Genomic DNA, 19,960 nt, shown 5'->3' on the forward strand with positions numbered 1-19,960 from the left:
GCACATAGGGATCCATTCCCATCTGCGTCACTTGATGGTCCAGAGGAGCGCATTATTGTGGATGCCTATCCAGATGTGCATCTGCATCAGCTGAATACTCTGAAACCTGCTTCCTCCCATGACTGTCCCTGGCTGGATTTGAACAAATGTGTAGTAATAAGATTCCAGGCTGCAATTAAAAAATAAAAGCAATGACATAGCGACTGTAAAGTAATATAGGCCCGCTGTGACATTGTGCTCAGTAGTTATTTATGAAGCTAATGAAACAGGCGAGCTAGAGGCATAAATGAAATGTATATGTGTAAAATGTGTTTTCTGCAAGCTGGAATATGTAGTAGTGTGATAGTGGCGTTGTTAAGACTGCCTTAAAATTCCACTTTCATTACTCAGTATTACTCCCCCCCCCCCCTTGTGTTCAGATAACTTCATAAACATTCCATTTTGTCCCCGTTTCTCCCCGGTTCCTTTTAAAACTTGTTTCTCCTGTAATTTTTATTTTTGTTGTGAAATGAATTCGCAAGAGAGCCTCTTCCTGGAAATTGGAACACTTTCCTTCGCTTTGAGGATTGCTGTCCAAATCCGCAGAGAAAGGGCAGTTTGGGGCTTTTTTTTTTTTGCATGCCAGTGGCAAAACGTTTCAGTGCTGGAAGACATTGAAACAAGCAGCCATCTCCATTGGGTGCGCCTTCCTCTTTGCTCTGCCTCGTGAGCGTGTGTGAGTGTGTGTGTGTCTGGTCTGTTGTCCTCTCTCTGTCTCATCTTCAGCCTGAGAAAGCCTGGAGCTTGCTTGCTGCCATCTTCCCCCTGCACAGACCTGGGGGGTGGGGGTGGGTGCGGAGAAGGAAGAAGTCTGCAACTCCAGTTCCTTAAAAAAGGCTCTGGAGATGTTTACCAGAACAATGGCAGAGAGAGAGACTGAAGAAGATACACATATTAATCATAACCCTGTGTGCTATTTCAGCTAGCATATGACAGTTAATTATTAACTAGAATTAACTGAAGTGACTGCCATTGCTGAGGACATTGGATTGGAATGGATGTTTTAAGACTACTGAATGCCATCTATGTATTTAACTATGTTATTTAATTGCATAGGAATTAGCACATGAATGCTAAATTAATTAATGTTTCTATTGTTTTACTACAAACTATTGTTTTATTACAAACTGTAAACCGCCCTGAGCCTGCCTCAGCGGGAAGGACGGGATATAAATCGAATAAACCTAACCTAACCCTGGGAAAGGGGGCTCTGATGAATAATAAGATGAAGAAGATATTGGATTTATATCCCGCCCTCCACTCTCAGAGCGGCTCACAATCTCCTTTATCTTCCTTCCCCACAACAGACACCGTGTGAGGTGGGTGGGGCTGGAGAGGGCTCTCACAGCAGCTGCCCTTTCAAGGACAACCTCTGCCGGAGCTATGGCTGACCCATGGCCATTCCAGCAGGTGCAAGTAAAGGAGTGGGGAATCAAACCCGGTTCTCCCAGATAAGAGCCCGCACACTTAACCACTACACCAAACTGGCTCTCCCCTTTATACAAGGGTAAACATGGTAAGCCAATGGTACTACTCTTGAGTAAGGTAATCTCCAGTTGCAACACACTCCCCATCCGAATATTTCCACCATCCACCCTCTGTACCTTTCTCCCCAGTGGGGGAAAAAACCTTCTTTTTGTTACATTCATTTCAGGTTTTTAGTTTTAAAATGTCAGGGGCCAAGTGAGTGAGCCAATAAATTATCTTTTCTGTTTTGGAGTTGCTGCTTTACACAAAAGTAAACCTACTGAAGCCAATGAGGCTACTCTCACATAAGGGGATTGCACCCTGCCCATGTGTTCCAAGGAAGATAGGTAGTGGTGGAAGGCTGCTGAAACATTCAGTGCATGTGCAAACCCGCCCCCCCCCCCACACACACACTCTACAGAACAGATGGGATTGGGATGGGAAGTCTGAACTGACCTCATCGACACTGCGATCATTGAAACCAGCATGGCGCGTGTGAAAATATGAAAGCTGGCTGCAGTCTGGAAAATGGCAGTATTATGGTTGAGAAAGATATTTTGGTTTAATTGTTTTCAGTAGGGTTGCCAAATTGCCTCAGGCCACAAATGGGGGCGGGGTGGGGTGGGAGTAGAATTGACAGTTCCCAGTTGGGAAGCTCAGGAGATTGGAGGGGGGTAGGGAGTTGGGAATGGAGCATGCGGAGGACAGGGGCCTCAATGGGATACAATTCCACAGAGTCCATCCACCAAAGCATCTGTTTTCTCCAGAGGAACTGGTCTCTGTAGTTGAACTGTAATTCTGGGAGATCCCCTGGCCTCACCTGGAGATTGGCATCCCTAAAATGTGATGTATGCAAAGACCAGCATTTTGTTAGTGATAGTAGACAGATGTATTGCCTTAAATTGCCATTGCATTCAGCAGTACCACACGCCCGGCAGTAGATTAAATTAGCGGTTTTCACTCTGCTCACTTTCATTACCCAGTTGTAGCTTTGTTGTACAACATATGTGGCTGTGGCTGCGGCAAAGCCAACATGGTGCTGTAGACAACCTCCAATGAAAGGCCCTGTAGGTTCTTGTTTGGAGTAGAATTTGGATGCTGAATAGGGGGTTGCTCGAGATGCAGGATGACTGCGGAGTGGGTGACCTATAGCACTTGGAAGCAGGATTAGAAGGGAACATTTGTGGTCGGTTCCATCTTCTGCAGTCCTCAAATATTCGTTGAACCCATTCTCACACCAATTTTCACGCCAAAGACCTCTGAATATCTGCCAGAGAATTCCAGTGCAGATGGCTCTCATGGGACCTTTCCTGGGCTTGTTGGGCTTCATTGTGAGCCTGTGTGCACTCATATCCTAAAATAACCCCAAAGCTGCCATGCAAAAGTGATGGGCATACCGTTTCCGGGAGCATTCTTCTGCCACTGCTGACCATTGAGGCATTCGTAACAAGTTTCTGAGGGAATCCCTGAGCTCCTTAGAATGCAGCTTGACAGCAGCTGCCCTGTTGGTATGCATTATTCACTCTATGAATGTTGTTACCGAGTGACTCTGTTCCAATTCTGCCTGCAAAGCCTTCACCTCACAGTGAAATGGGCTGAAGCACATCTGTAGCCTTAAGATTAAAACCCTTGGTATTGCTCTCCATGGAGGTGTGGCGGGAGAAAGGAGGCTGAAGGCCCAATGGCTCTAATTGTCCGAGACAGACCCCATTTTTTAACCAGCTTGACTCGTCCCATTGTGCCTTATTGCTGTTAAAATATACGGCTCCGTGTTACAAAGGCTGTCAGTGCCTTTTACGATCGTTTCAGTGCTTCCCTTCTGACTGCTCCCTTCCTCCCATCATACCTGCGCAACTGTCACACCTAAATTGCACTGCTATAACTCATCATCTAGTTCTCCCCCGTCTCCTACTGGTGTCTTCCAGTAAATCAGACAGACTGCTGTCATGTCTTCAGGAGTCAAGGCGCTTCTGTGTGGCTCTTATTTGACTCTGCAGGTTAACAGCCATGTGCTCCTGTGTGGGGAAAGAAAAGCACTTTTGAATTCCAGTCGGAGGCCTCTCTGGATTGCTATAAAGTATTTAATTCAGAAACTGAAGACAGCATTAAAATCTGTGGTTCTGATTCAGAACTAATACATGCTCCCCAGAACAATGAGTCTCAAACTGTGGTATGTGAATCACTGGTGGGACACAGAAGTAGTCTTGATGACATGCATGCAGGGTTTTCATAACAATTACCAGGGCTTTTTTAAAGCAGGAATGCCATTCCAGCTGGCTTTAGTGTCAGGGGGTGTGGCTTAATATGGTGAAACAATGGTGATGTCAGGGGTGTGACCTAATATACAAATGAGTTCCTGATGGGCTTTTTCGACATAAAGGCCCTGACAATTACTAAGATTTCATTCTCCTTCAATCCCTTGAGGTAGTCATATCCATAAAATGTATTCCCTATAATACCATCGCAGGGGGGGGTGGGTTGTGTCGTAATCTGTGTGGGTTGTGTCGTTAAAACGTAATCTGGAGCTGTAAACGATAAATATAATAACAGAGTGTCTGTAAGTATATATGTGTCTTGGAAGAAGTGAGCTCTTTGTTTCTGGCATGGTAGAACCCAAGTTCTTTGACAAAGTGATTGATAAGAAATAGAATATGAAAGGTTGAGAACTACTAAGAACATAAGAACATAAGAGAAGCCATGTTGGATCAGGCCTATGGCCCATCCAGTCCAACACTCTGTGTCACACAGTGGCCAAAAAAAAATTATACACACACACACACTGTGGCTAATAGCCACTGATGGACCTCTGCTCCATATACTGGCCTAGAATGGTATTCAAATCATTCATGAAGGGACTCAGCCTCCATTATAAGATGGCAGTAGAGGAAAAGCTTCCTCTCTGGTTGGCTAATTTAATTCTGATGTAACAGTTGTTCAGTTGAGTAGGTGAAGGGATGCACAAAAGAAGATAGACATGGACTCTGCATTTTGGTTGCTTAAATAGCATCACTGTGTGGCAGGCCTCTAACTGGGAAGGAATAAAAGACCCCTTACTGTTTATCTAGTTCACCATGAAATTAGCCCCACTCAATTTAATGCTCTGAAAGACATTATATGATATCTGAAGAGGGAAAACATGGGTTAAAGATGCCCATTAGATTCTAGATGGGAAGTTAAGTTGCCTTGCTTAAATCTGGCATAAGCTTAATTATTCAATCTAGGCCTATGAACAAAAAACCAGTAATTTTCCATTAAGTAATTTGGGAGGGGTGATATAATTGGATCATTACTGGATTTAAATTCTGAAGTTATGGTGCTAAAACTTGAGCCTTGCTGGAAATTGCCCTTCCCCCATACTTTTTGAAGCTCTTCCCCCAGTGTCCGGAGAATGTTTATCTTGTTCCATTAAAAATCTGAAACAATCTGCCTTATGTTGGGTTCCCCCCCTCCCCCCACACACCTTTGTTATTACTCTACATGTTCCAAAGTTGAACTCTGACACTGAAAAGAATCTCTGGGTTTAGACTCGCTTAAACTTTGTCACAAATTAATCCCTGGGACTGATTTTCTGTAGTTGTTTTCTATCTCCTCTTGTCTGCATATTTTAAACAACATAGATTTATGATACCTGTTGTTGTTTTTTTGGTAACTCATATGATGTTCAAGCTAGATTCTCTTGTTCTGTGTTCTGAATGATCCTCTTATTCTATGTTCCTGAATCCATGTTCCTGAATGATTATCTTGTTTCATGTTCCTTTACCAGCAGATAGCTGTAAAAGAGCCTGTGTATATGTTGATGTTAGTAGTAACAGTAATAATAAATAGTGATAAGGATGCTCTGTAGATGAGGGACCTAGCCCTCTGTGATGAGTTAAATATGTATGCTCAGGGCTTTTTTTGTTGCAGGAATTCCTTTGCATATTAGGCCACACACCCCTGATGTAGCCAGTCCTCCAAGAGCTTACAATAGGCCCTATAAGAAGAGCCCTGTAAGCTTTTGGAGGATTGGCTACATCAGGGAGGTGTAGCCTAATATGCAAAGGAGTTCTTGCTACAAAAAAAGCCCTGTGTTTGCTAGTGTGAGAGTCAGAGAGAAAGAACTGGCACCAGAGTCAACATGAAATATAAATGATTGGAGAAGGCAGAAAATGACAGCAACTTACTTCCTTGCCCCCCGGAGGGCTCTGTATTAGAAACTACCCTCACCCCACCTCTGATTCTCACCATGCAGTGCATAGCTTAGCCAGGAGGACTGTGTGATAAGGATTTACTTAATTTGTCCCATAAGCGCTGCTTAAAGATGACAAGGATTTGTGAAACAGCGGGAGACCGGTTTTATTCAACGGCAATCTGTTTTCCTCCTAGCATCTTCGATCTTGAAGCGAGAGAAACGAAAGAGGACGAAAAATGTCCACTTCAACTGCGTCACAGTGTACTACTTTGCAAGAAGGCAAGGATTCACGAGCGTCCCCAGCCAAGGAGGCAGCACCCTGGGTATGTCTACCCGTCACAACAGCGTACGGCAGTACACTCTCGGGGAGTTTGCCATGGAACAGGAAAGGCTTCATCGAGAGATGTTAAGAGAGCACCTAAGGGAGGAAAAACTGAACTCATTAAAACTCAAGGTAAAGGTGTCCTCTTTGTGTACCACTGCATGAGCGTGAAACATTCACTCGGGATTTGGCCCTCTCTTCCTTGGCAAGATCACCTCGCCGTTATGGTTGCTTTCCCCCAATAAGCTGGCTTCCTCCCCATTTCACATATTAACTCATCAGGTTTTTTAAATGGGCTTCCACCTGAGCTCTTTTAAGATGATGGCTTCCTTCCCACCATACCAATAGGAAGGTAATTTTTCCACCCCACTGAAGTTCCCTATCCCACTGAAATTAAGAGTGGTGTGCTTGCCGTGTAGATTATTCAGTGCAAGGATTGGGTTGTTTCGTGCAAGAGAGTTTTTTCTAGTCTTAATGGCCTCTGTCTCTTTGAATTATTGATAACAATATAAAAGCCAGTGGTAGTTGTTCTGTATGGTACCAAACATACTGATAATCTAGTTGCAAAAAAAAAAAAAATTCTGTAGCACGGACCCCACTCTTCCTTTCTCAGGCTTTTCCCTTACTCTTCCCTTCCAATTCTGTAGCATGGACTCCACTCTTCCTTTCTCTTACTCTTCCTTTTTCCCTTACTCTTCCCTTCCAACAGTTGGTTATCTTCACATGCCGATGAGTGGTTATCTTCACCTGCCATTGTCTGAGTTGGTCTATTCCTTGGGGCGCTCCAAGAACTCTTATACCGCAGAGATTGCTCTTCATGTGTGCTCCCCACATTTCCTTCAAGGAACAAATGGCAACTCATGGAACCCTAGGGCATATAATGGAGCTTTAGCTCAGGGTTCCCCCCAACCTTCTTGAGCACGTGGACACCCTGAGAATATTCAGAGAGGGTGGTGGTTGCCATCACAAATTGGCTTGCGTGAGGGCAGGGCCAATCACATACTGTTGAGAAGTTCCTAAAAATGCTGGGAGGTTTCAAGATCAGCATCCCCCATCCCTACAATGGAGGTAGTTGCTTCCAAATATGTACTTCCTGCAGATGCAAAAGCAATGCCTTCTGGACTCTTCTAAAACACTTCCTGCCCCCAAAGACTTCCTGTGTTTTGAGGATGACACATTGTTTGGTTTCAGTTTCTAAAGAGAAGGGCCAGTTTGCTTCCTGTGTGGCCATGAAAGAGATCTTTTAAAGCCCAGAGACCTAAGAGACCTAATACCAAGAGCTCATGACTTGTGTTGCTTGTGTCCATGATGAACTCAGTGCTTTGCTCTGAGTAATTCGGCTAGTAGGGGAGAGATCTGATACTTCCAGTTTTCTTTCCATTCCATTCAATTCCCACATTAAACAAAAATTTGGTCATGGAATACATGGACTGGAGCCAGATTAGGGGTCATATTAGGGATTGTAGTTTTAGCCACTGTGCCACAATGATATGGTGTAGATTTGTTTTCTGCGGCTCACTCTGCACTTGTCAACCCCACCTCCCCATCCACTCTTGAGATTGGCACAACCTTCCCCTTACAAACCAAACTGATTGGGGCTCGTTAGGAGCATGATACACTGTTTGCTTTCGTAATCCCATGCAAGCAGCAATATACAGACCTTGACAGAACACAGGAGGGCCACTGAGTTTGATGGATCGCAAGGTGTGCTGGCTTGCCTTCCCGAGATCTGGTATTGCTAGAAGTAGATCAGGAGACAGTTCAGTCTGTGGGCATCAGAGTGGGGCTCCAAGAACCCTTCGTGCTGCTGTGGAGATGTCCATCCGTCTCTGTTCCTAGGCTGCTTCATGCCCTGTTTGGATCAATTAGATGCAGCCTCCCTGTTGTTTCTGTGCAGGAAAATCTATGCATGGGTAGAGACCATCTGAGAAACCTGGGTCTCCCTGACATCTTCATGAGTAGACGTTGCCAGTTTTTTCAGAACTGGGGCTTAAAGATTGGCTATCTTGGGTTGAGAGCATTCATAAAGTTGCTTTGAAACTGATCACATCCAAAATGGAAACTAGACACAGATTTGTCCCACATAAACTTTTGCTTTTTGGAACCAATCCTGCAACAGGAGCATAGTGGATTGCATTTTACACCTGTGATCACCTCATTGTTATCTTTAGGTGCAAAACTAGCTGGTGAGAGAAGTGAGCTTTTCTGAGTTAGGTGCAGTTCCCTCTCTGCTACAAACTGTTCAGGAGGTCCCCCTACTGGTATCCCAAGGCATGACATTTTAGGAAAAAAGAGCACCAGTCACAGCAATGCTATGACACACCCAAGCTGTCTGAGTTGCTTGAGCGAGCCCCTGGCTCTTTAGCACCAAAAAGGGAACTGCGGCATCCAATAGGTTATGTTAATCAATAACCTCACTCTCCAGAATGCACAAGGCTGAATACAAATTACAAATATGCAGCGGATGGAAATGTATTAACCAAAATTAGCACATTTCCCCATCCGTTAACACAGGGGTGTCAAACTGTTATGAGGGCTGAAGCTGACATAAATGAGACCTTGTTGGGCCAGGCCATGTCCAGCCAGGCCATGTGTGTACCTATTTAAAATTAGGTAGCAGAGCTATAAAGCTTATAAAAGACACAAACACATTTTTTAAATTAAAAAAACCCTTAAAATATGCTTAAAACGTTAGCACTTGTTGGTCTTAAAGGTGCTTTTCTGTATTTCTCCCATGGGATCCAGGGAACTGGGCCAAGGAAGCTCCGGCTCTTTCCTTCCTTCCCCAGGGGACCAGGAGGGAGAGGAGCCTCAGCCAGTAGAAGGAAGAGAGGCTTGGCTTAGTAGCTCTGCTGTGTGATTGAGAGAGCCTGGAAAAGCAAGCTCTGCCTCCCCCTTCTTCCCCAAGGGAGGAGCCTCAGCCAATAGAGAATATAGAGGCTTTGCTCTGTAACTCCTGTGCGATTGAGCAAGCCTTGCAAAGCAAGCTATTATGCAGAAGGAAGCAAGAGAGAGGGAGAAGGAAGCAGATGACAGCCAGTTGCTTTGGGCCTGATAGGAGCCCTCCAAGGGCCTGATTTGGCCCCTGGGCCGCATGTTTAAGACCCCTGTGTTAACACAATTCAGATCTCACAGGGACCTTGAAATGCTGAGAGTAGATACCATAAAACAAATTAGCCATCGTGTTGGTAAAACTGGAGATTGAGTCATGAATCCATTCCATTCAGTGGCTAACTGTTGGAGGATTTGGTTAGAGACTTCTCCGAGTCCGTCATGAAACTTATATCTAGCTTTTGTCTACCTCTTCATTTGCGTTCAGTCATTCATCTGATCCAGTTTGTTCTGAAAGCAGGTACTTCAAGAGCACAAAAAGGACAAGCCGTCGCTTCCCCCCGTCTAAAAATATAAGATCAGAGTGAGCAGCACAAAATGTACAAAATAAGACAGAGGGACATACCCTTTATGCAAGGAGGACGTTTTCTCAAAGAGTGGCTTCAGCTTTTGAACCTGAATAAAAGGATGGCTCATGTATCCCGGTTTTATGCTTCTTTGTAGCGTCATAATGGGAATTCATGCTTCTTTTTACAGAAAGATGCAGCGGTTCTCCTCAGACCGGGAGCAGTGCATCTTCCTATGAACTGATATATGTTTCAAACATCACAGAAGTCCCTAACACTTTAGATTTTTCTTTATGGGAAAGGCTGAAACATCTTTTTAAAGAAAGACGGAAGTGTACTCAGCTCTGTGGTTTAGAAAATAGAAACCAATAGGGTATGGTACAGATCAATGGTACGGAGATTGTGGCTAGGAAGAATATATTTTTTTTTCTCCTTCTCCTATAATACTAGAACATAACCTAAGTTGATTTGCAGTGGATTCAAGACAGACAAAGAGCAAGCTGCCTCCTACCAAGTCAAGACCTTTGGTCTTATCTCTGACTTCCATCAGCCCTACAGGATCTCAGGTGGAGGTCTTCCACATTGCCGGCTTTCTGATCCTTTGTTTTAGTGGCGATGTTAAGGACTGAACCTGAAACCTTCTGCATGCAAAGCAGATACTGTACCACTGAGCCACAGCCTCTCCTCGGACAGGTGTTTGAATTATTTCTTCTGACAACACTCAAGTTAACTTATAATATTAATTGCTACAAGAAGCGATGATGGCCAATAGTTGGGTTGGTTTTGGCAGAGCGTTAGAGACATCTGTGCGGGGTAGGTCAACCTGTAATATGGCTAAAGGTGGCGCTGATCTCATGTTCAGAAGTCCGAATAGCAGTTGCTTAGATTAAATGAAAGTAAAATGGCCATTATTTTCATACATAGTAAAAGAGAGAGCCAGTTTGGTGTAGTGGTTAAGTGTGCGGGCTCTTATCTGGGAGAACCGGGTTTGATTCCCCACTCCTCCACTTGCACCTGCTAGAATGGCCTTGGGTCAGCCATAGCTCTGGCAGAGGTTGTCCTTGAAAGGGCAGACTCTTATCTGAGAGAACCGGGTTTGATTCCCCACTCCTCCACTTGCACCTCCTAGAATGGCCTTGGGTCAGCCATAGCTCTGGCAGAGGTTGTCCTTGAAAGGGCAGACTCTTATCTGGGAGAACCGGGTTTGATTCCCCACTCCTCCACTTGCAGCTGCTGGAATGGCCTTGAGTTAGCCGTAGCTCTGGCAGAAGTTGTCCTTGAAAGGGCAGCTGCTGTGAGAGCCCTCTCCAGCCCCACCCACCTCACAGGGTGTCTGTTGTGGGGGAGGAAGGGAAAGGAGATTGTGAGCTGCTCTGAGACTCTTCAGAGTGGAGGGCGGGATATAAATCCAATATCGTCTTCATCTTCTATACATAGCTTATGAGCTTTCAGACCCACCTGGTTGGCCTCTGATTGAAAAAAAAATTCTGGTCTACATGGATTTGGGTCTTATCCAGCTCTCCTTCCCCAAAAATTCAGAGACCAAAAATTGCTCATAGTTAAAAGGAAGCATTGCTAATATATTAACATAGTTTTACTCTTCTGTTATAAGCATAAACATATTGAACAAACAAGTGGCCATAATCGTCACGGCCTGTTATTACCTCCACATTCTAATGCCTCCAGCTGATACCATATTGTATTTCTTTGGATCACTCGTTGCATCTAAAAAACTTGATGCAACAGAAGCATGGTAGTATTTCCCCCCCAGTATGTCGCTGGCTTCGTAGTACCCAGTGCGACGTTGTTACCATTGCTCCAAACAGATTTCTGAGTCGTTGTCATGACCTCAGGCATAATTGCAGCTACCGTCACACAAGAGCATATAGATCCAGACATTGGCATTGCCTATTAAAAAAGGGAGATGTATTTTTGGTGAATCCTTGCCCCGCCCCGCCCCTTTGCAACGTTTAATAATTGGAAATGTGGTCTCCATTGCAGTGCTGGGGTGATTGGGAAGAGCTTGAGGCATAAGGCGATTTATGCTTGGCTTTGCCCTCTAGCTGTAACTGAAAAGCAGGACTCCCGATGCTTTACTTTTATTTCCATGACCTTTTTGGGGGGAAATTTAGTAACAGCAACGATTACCCAATTAAACCCCAACCCCTTTGCATCTTTGCTTGGATTTTGTGACTAGCCATAAACTTTTACAGAACCTCAGACGATGCCTCTAGATTTTGCTTTCTGGTTTTAAACCCCCCCTCTAGAGTTTGTTTTCTGGTTTTAAAAAAGTCAATGAAATGCCTCTCCTTCTCAATAAATCGTTGGCGCCTCTGTAATTGCTCTATGTGTTACAGATGACTAAAAATGGCACCGTGGAATCGGAGGAAGCCAACACTTTGACCCTGGATGACATTTCTGATGACGATATAGACCTTGACAACACAGAAGTGGACGAGTATTTCTTCCTCCAGCCTCTGCCCACGAAAAAGCGGAGGGCACTCTTGCGAGCCTCAGGTGTCAAGAAGATTGATGTGGAAGAAAAACATGAGCTGCGAGCCATCCGCCTTTCAAGGGAAGATTGCGGTTGTGACTGCCGAGTCTTCTGTGACCCAGAAACCTGTACTTGCAGTCTTGCTGGCATAAAATGCCAGGTGGGAGCTGAATTATGGTATAGGGTTTTTTGGGGGGAGGGGGTGCTGGAAGTGTTACTTGCAGTATTTGTTTAAATACTCACACACATCCACAGACTCATCCAAGTATTACAAAAGCAGATATTTACTCCCAATTCCCCAAGAGAAAGAGGAGTCCAGGGATGTTGTGCTTGTAATGAGAAAAAATACTTATCAATTTACCATGACTTAGGTCCAGACTACACATGAGATTTGTCACAGAAGCAGCTGGCCAACAGAAGATGATGATGATGCTGGATTTATATCCCGTCCTTTACTCTGAGTCTCAGAGCACCTTACAAATCTCCTTTACCTTCCTCCCTCACAACAAACACCCTGTGAGGTAGGTGGGGCTGAGAGAGCTCTCACAGAAGCTGCCCTTTGAAGGACAAAGAGCTATGGCTGACCCAAGGCCATTCCAGCAGCCGCAAATGGAGGAGTGGGGAATCAAACCCAGTTCTCCCAGATAAGAGAGCTATGGCTGACCCAAGGCCATTCCAGCAGACGCAAGTGGAGGAGTGGGGAATCAAACCTGGTTCTCCCAGATAAGAGTCTGTGCACTTAACCACTACACCAAACCGGCTCTCAAACAGGGCAAATAGCGCCCCCCAGTGCAGTGTCGGGTTTGGAAATGGTGCTTCAGGAGGCAAAAGCCTTTCCTACCTCCACACCACAGAATCAGGGCCTTGTGGCACTTTTCATGGAGTTATCTATGAGAGGGGCAGCTGACATCAGGAAAACCCATGACAAAATCCATATCTAGTCTGGCCCTTTGTCATCTCCTTATAAACAAAGTATGTTGTTGGAAGCAAGCCCACTTGGAATGAGGTAGCATAACTGCTCCAGCTTCATTTTGTAATGGAGCTCGGAATCGAGAGAACCAATTAGACCCCCTTCTGAGTTGGTTGTGAAGGACACACATACATGTTCGCTTTAAAATACCCAGGCTTGGACCTTGTGTATTTGTGTCCAGAATGTGAGAGGGCTCAAACATGCAGTGCAGTGTTGACTAAGTGGTGTTCCTAGTGTAAAAGGTAAAATTAGAAACCATTGGTGCAAAGGTGACAATGGCACTGATTTAAGACATTGTAACCAGGCTACTAGATCACCTGCCCACTTCCCCAGTCTCTTCCATGGAGCACAGATTCTGTCCAGGGGGCCTAATCATAGTTTAAAATGCTTAAGGGTTACTGGGCTCTGCAGTTAACAGATAATTACATTTCAGCTCTCAGGTTAAATACCCTTAACCACTGGTCACAACAATGCCATGGTAAGAGATAACAATACTTAGGTCCAGTGGGGAAGATTCATTTTTCCAGAAAGAAGGGGGATAGGAGAAGAAACAGCATGGTCTCATAGTCTGGTTGTTTTACTACAGTTAAGCAAGAAGCTGTGTTAAACCTGAACCGGTTTTTGGTGTCTGTACTGTAGTTAATGGCTTTGAGGCTCCCCAAGCATTCTCTGGAATAGTTTTATCCAAGTGTGTGTTGACTTGCATGTCCCTTGTTTCGCAGTGCATTTCTAACATGTTAGGTTTCTGTCACTTGATTTGTTCGTTGCTTCCTAAGACGTGTGATTAATCCATGGTCTCTTTTTTCAAAGGTGGATCGTATGTCTTTCCCTTGTGGTTGCACTAAAGAAGGGTGTAGCAACACAGCAGGTAGAATTGAATTTAACCCCATCCGTGTTCGGACTCACTTTTTGCACACTATAATGAAACTTGAATTAGAGAAAAACCGAGAGCAGCAAGTCCCTGCACTGAATGGTTGTCATGGCGACATAAGTGCTCACGGTAGTTCAATGGGCCCTTCACCCCACCCGCTCGAATATTCGGTCCCGGACAACTTTGAGCTCGAAACAGAACCTCGGACTGCAGTGATGCATTTACAGACAGCAGATGAGTTGGACTGCCCAGGGGAGGAGGAGGAAGAGGAGGAGGAGGAGGAAGAGGAAGATGCAAGTAGCTTCTGCAGTGGGGTTACAGATTCCAGCACCCAGAGTTTAGCGCCTAGTGAAACAGATGAAGATGAGGAGGAAGAGGACGATGATGAGGATGATGAAGAAGGCAAAGTCGATGAATTTGTGGAAGGGTTGGGTGCCCATGCAGACATGGTACAAGCTTTGCCTTCTGTCCTTTGCTATTCTGACAGCGCTGCCATGCACGAAAACCATTCAAAGGCTTCCTCCTACTACACCAGCTCTTCAGCGCTTTATTACCAAATAGAGAACCATGGCCCTGGCACTCCTAACCAGATTCATGAGACTTATTCTGAAAGAGACACTGTCAAGAATGGGAATCTTGCTCTGGTGCCTTATAATACAGCTTCGGAACAGTTTATTGACTATTCACGGCAATCAGAGGAAAGTTACGGGAGCTCCCTGTATCCGTCTTCAAGTCCCTCCGTCATAGTTTGCTGCTCTTCATCAGAAAGCGATAATGCTGTTCCATGTAGCAGTTTATATTCGGATCATAGGCCAAGACACACGCAAGTGGACTTTCCCTCATATTTAAAAGGCCCCTCTCAAGATGGATTTGTTTCCACATTGAATGGTGGCAGCCACCTGCCAGATCATCCTGCTGAAAATTCTCTAAGCCTTTCAGAAAAGAGCAGACTGCACGAAGAGTGTATCAAATCACCTGTCATGGAAACGGTACCTGTTTAAATTATTTTTAAGGACTAAATCCCTTTATTTAAATGCACTCTGTTTTAATTGGATTTCCTTTTTTTTTTTCTTCTTAGCAGCGGATTTAAGCAAATAGGACTACGGTTCATGTTTTGATTTTTTTCTTTCTTTCAAGTTATACCGGCTATGCCATTGCGCGCACACAAAAAAAGAACAGTTCATGTAAAAAGTAAAATTTGAAAGTGAAAACAAATCAAATAGTCTTTTGATAGAAAATACTTAGATTAAAAAACAAAAAAAAAATGGCAGCCGACCTGTCAAACGATAGGAAGCTGAGGTCCCTGACTCAAAGCTCTCCATTTTGTCTGTGGAAAATACACTTTGGAATCTTCATGCTTAGAGTACTAAATTTTCACACCTGTTTGAAGACAACGGTGGCTTTTTAAATGTAGAAGTGATTACTGTACAAAAAAAACCATTGAATTGTTCTGTAATGTATAATTTATTGTAGCTTAGTACTTACGTCTTGGTAAGAAACAGACGGCATGTTCGTTGGAGTCGAGCATTTGAGCAGAACAGCCTAGCCACTTATAGTTTTATTGTGCAAATGATATATGTCTTTTGTAACATCTACAGCGAACATCTATTCGTTGATGTGCCCAAGGTTTATTTGTAACCTTATGAGCCTAGGGCGCAAGGCCCGGAAGCCCCAATGTGGAGCATCCTTCATTCATTTTACTGCTGCATGGAGCTCCCCTAAGAGATCCAGCTCTTCTCCAGAAAAAGGGATGGAGGATCTTCACCAGCACCACTTTCCCAATTGTGCTTTTAGGCATTCTTGTTTTCAAGAAAGGTGAAATACAGGACAATCCTCTGTCTGTTTAGTTTTTTTTTTTTAATCCAAATATAGCAACATCCCTGGGGAGGGGGGGAAATGAAGTTCGACATAATCCAGCAAAAATTATTTTGTGACCAACGCTCCCTCAAAGCAGCGGAGTCTTGTGAGCAAAAATGCTACTTTGTGAGCAACTGGCATGAAAACTCTGAACAAGCGATTTGGCTACTGCATAAATTAGCTTGCTCTTGGGACCATCTTTCCTGAGCCAAGACAAAAATGTGTGAGCTGGAGACTAAAAAAACCCAGTTGAGCTGGATCGTACTAATTCAGTTTAGAGGGAACACTGGAACCAAGGGCTTGTTCGCACTGAATTTTTAAAATGGCAGTTGACAGTTTGCCCAGGAGATGCACAAGACAATGTTCAATATTATGTGCACACTCCAGTTCTCCTTTTTATCTTCTCCACCCCTTCCATAATTTGGTGTTCCCTGTATTGGGAGTTTCCTGCCCCTGCTCCCTTCTCTCTGTCAGCAGCCAATGCAGAACAGTGCATATAGTATAGTTGTTCATACCATTAAGGAATCAACTGGACTAGGATCAATGTGTAATATACACTGTGGCTACTATCTCCCCTCATGCAGTGTGGTAGGTTACATATTAGAGGAAGTCCATTGATATACACCACCAAACTCCAGCCAAACAGTCCACTAAAGTCAAAGGAATTTATTTAGTTGTGACCCATTACTTTCAGTGGGATTTGCAGTGCAATCCTATGGACAGTTCCTAGAGATTAAACCCCACTGTGATTAGACTTGAGTAGGAGTCTGAGTAGACCCATTGAGGGTTGTTTGCATACCTTTCTACTGCTGGATTGTGCCATGACTTTTCCTTTAGGAACAAAGCTATGGCTCTCAGTCTTTTGTTGCTCTGCAAACATACAGTTTACTAATGCACTTTAGCATCGCTAAGCAGTACCTTCTTATGTATGGAGGCTATGTATCATCTTGGACACATGCCAAATTGTGGGATTAAAAATATACTGTGTATGTACCATGCAAAAATTTGCAGAAAATTGTTCCTGATTTCCTCCACCACCACCACCCCACAAAAAATTCTGAAATGCTTAAATAAATAATAAGGGGGAAAGATTGGACCACTGGTTGATAAAGCAACATGCTCAAGAGTATTGTAAACAGAGAAAAGATGGGAATCTGTGGGTGTTTGACCATTTACTTCAACTGAGATAGGATTTCACCCACTCTAGTCTACAGATATTGAAGGCTTGATCTGAAAAATGGCTTGATATATGTCCTTGTTTTTCAGTTGCTACTAGTGGTTGGCTACTAGTGAGGCTACTAGTGGTTGTTATTAGTCATCTAAAGAACACCCTAATCCCCTAGATGCACATAATCACCTTCATATACTTTCTCCTTCATTCACTTGCATAGATTGCAGGAGATTCTTCTGTGCAAAATAGGATGGACACAGGTAGTGGAATTCCACATGCAGTTTCATGTGAGTCAGTTTCATGTGAGTGACTCTGAATCGAGCAGATATGAACAGTACTTTATGATGTTGCCTCACAGGAGTTCTCATGGATGTAATCACAACTACAACCATGCAGTTTCTGAGTCAGAGGTTCGCTCTGGTCAGGCATCGCAACCTGTAAACGATTTTGCTTTGGAAAATTTGCTTTTGTGTAAAAGAACAAAAGAACAGAGGAATTTTATAAAAGCTCTATTTAAAGAGACGGTAACACTTTCAAACATTGTTCATCACCATTTAAAAACACAAAACATTACTTGCATTTGGGTTCCTGTCCTTTTAAATTAATGTTCCAATATAGTTGCTATCGGGGCTTTTTTTTGTAGAAAAAGCCCAGTAGGGACTCGTTTGCATATTAGGCCACACCCCCTGACAACACCATTGTTTTGCCTATTTGCATATTAGGCCACACTCCCTGATGCCACGCCAGCCGAAACTGTGTTCCTGCTCAAAAAAAGCCCTGGTTGCTATGATAGCATAATAGTGTGTGTGGAATAGCTCTTTTGCATCTGCAAATCCTCCCTGGGTGGTGCTGTATACAAGTGAGATCCAGAGGTCCAGCTCTTGAGTATTGGTGCTGAATGTTGACTGCCGTGGACCTCGGTGGGCATACATTCTGCACATGAGCATGTTATGGCTATTTGTATGCACTTTAAGGATAGGGTAAGTCTTATTTGCATATGAAGTTTTGTAAATTGTATGTAGCTATGGTGCTGGGTGAGTCAAAAATATTAATAACTTATTATCAGTGCAATGCAATCCTTGGCCATCCTGATGCAGATCAGATATAGATGTGCCTTCCCGTCCGTCTCTAAATATCGCTGAGAATGTGTTTTGCAAATGTTAGCTGGTATCGCTGTGGGCTGTTTTCTTGCTCATGATACTAATTAGACATCGTGGGGTGGATTCTATCTAGTGCAAGTAGAGGTTGCGTGAGTGAACTTTGCTCTGCCTTTAGAGCTGCAGTCTGCTGTGCCACCTGCAATTGTGCCTGGGGGGGGGGGGTGGTCAACAGTTTGTCAAACAGCCAGTTTGGTGTAGTGGTTAAGTGTGCAGACTCTAATCTGGGAGAACCGGGTTTGATTCCCCACTCCTCCACTTGCACCTGCTGGCATGGCCTTGGGTCAGCCATAGCTTTGGCAGAGGTTGTCCTTGAAAGGGCAGCTGCTGTGAGAGCCCTCTCCAGCCCCACCCACCTCACAGGGTGTCTGTTGTGGGGGAGGAAGGGAAAGGAGATTGTGAGCCGCTCTGAGACTCTTCGGAATGGAGGGCGGGATATAAATCCAATATCATCATCATCATCATCAACAGACTACCTCCCCACAGAACAGTGTGGGGAGCAAAGCAGGAGGTCTGCAGTGGGAAAGGGGAGTCAGCAAATATTGTTTTTCCCTCTGATGGCATTGTTTCTGCCACTGGCAAGCTTAGTTAAGATTTGGGATGACAGGAATTCTGCAGTGAATATTGTTTGGCAGTCAAACATACCCTATGAGAATCATGCTCAAACTGTGAGCCAGTCAAGGATATATTTTGCATTGAGCAACTGGAACAGCTGCTGAAGAAGTTTGCGACTGTCTGTTGATCAGTAGCTGGCTCATGCCTGATTGAGGATCAGCTGGGAGTCGAGTTCTGATTCCCCATCCACGATAGCTATCAACAGAGTTGAAGATTGGCTTGTGATCTCTCCACTACAAAAGGGAGAAAGAAATGTTTCCTCTCTCCTTGCCAAATTGGGTGGAGCAAAGCTTTTGATCTTCCCATTGCAAAAGAGGGAAGATCATTTCTCCCACTCCTCCCAGTTGAATGTGGACAGAAGCAATGCTTTTGATCTCCCCATTGTAAAAGGGAGAGGAGAAAGAAATTGTTTTTCTCCTTTCCTCTGCAGCCTAAAGTAACAGCTTGGAGGGAGACAACAGGGGAATCACCTGGACTTCTGTTCACACACTTCCTCCCTTCTGGCTAAATTTACTGCAGCTCCACAAGTCTGGACCTCAGCAAATTTTCCAGGCTGGGAGATCAGAAGAACCTGACCTCCAACTGCTTTCTGCAATCAGCTAGAAGTCAGCTCCCGATTCTGCCCCCTCCTCAAAGGAAAACTTTGCAGGTTCAGAGCAGAACATCCCACAGAGATTATGACGTTTTTGATGGCTGGAAGTAGGCTGTTTAAGCCAGGTATGTTGAACTTCTCTGTTATGAGGGCCAGATCTGACATAAATGAGACCTTGTCAGGCCAGGCCATGTCTAGCCAGGCCATGTGTGTACCTATTTAAGATTAGGTGGCAGAGATATAGACTTTATAAAGGACACAAACACAATTAAGGATTTTTTTAAAAATAAAAAAATGCTTGAAACATTAGCGCTCGTTAGCCTTAAAGGTGCTTTCTTTGTATCTCTCCCATGGGATTCAGGGAACTGGGCAAAGGAAGCTCTGGCTCTTTCCTTCCTTCCCCAGGGGTAGGAGCCTCAGCCAATGGAAGGAAGAGAGGCTTGGCTCAGTAATTCTGCTGTGTGATTGAGAGAGCCTGGCAAAGCAAGCTCTGCCTCTCCCCCTCCCTCAGCCAATGGTGAAAACAGAAGTTTTGCTCTGTAGCTCCTGTGTGTTTTAGCAAGCCTTGCAAAGCAAGCTGTTATGCAGAAGGAAGTTAGAGAGGGGGAGAATGAAGCAGATGACAGCCAGTTTGCTCAGGGGCCTAATAGGAAATAATGAAGGATAGGGGCATCATTTTTGGGGCTCATAGAATTGGACCCCCTGGTCCAGTCGTTTTGAAACTTGGGGGGGTATTTTGGGGAGAGGCACTAGATGCTATACTAAAAATTTGGTGCCTCTACCTCAAAACATAGCCCCCCCCAGAGCCCCCGATACCCGCGGATCAATTCCCCATT

General features: G+C 44.4%; 1 protein-coding gene across 2 annotated transcripts in view; it reads left to right on the plus strand.

The window, feature by feature from the left end:
• Positions 1-15,331, plus strand: part of CSRNP3 (cysteine and serine rich nuclear protein 3) — a 150,503-nt gene extending 135,172 nt beyond the window's left edge. For both annotated transcript variants that reach the window (XM_060257261.1, XM_060257262.1), the window contains 3 exons: positions 5,872-6,131; positions 11,755-12,051; positions 13,672-15,331. In XM_060257261.1, the coding sequence (XP_060113244.1) occupies positions 5,872-6,131; positions 11,755-12,051; positions 13,672-14,733 (1,619 nt within the window). In that variant the 3' untranslated portion in view covers positions 14,734-15,331. The remainder of the gene's footprint in view (positions 1-5,871; positions 6,132-11,754; positions 12,052-13,671) is intronic.
• The last annotated feature ends 4,629 nt before the right edge of the window (positions 15,332-19,960 follow it).

This window comes from Heteronotia binoei, chromosome 16 (assembly GCF_032191835.1).
Source record: "Heteronotia binoei isolate CCM8104 ecotype False Entrance Well chromosome 16, APGP_CSIRO_Hbin_v1, whole genome shotgun sequence".
NCBI lineage: Eukaryota > Metazoa > Chordata > Lepidosauria > Squamata > Gekkonidae > Heteronotia > Heteronotia binoei.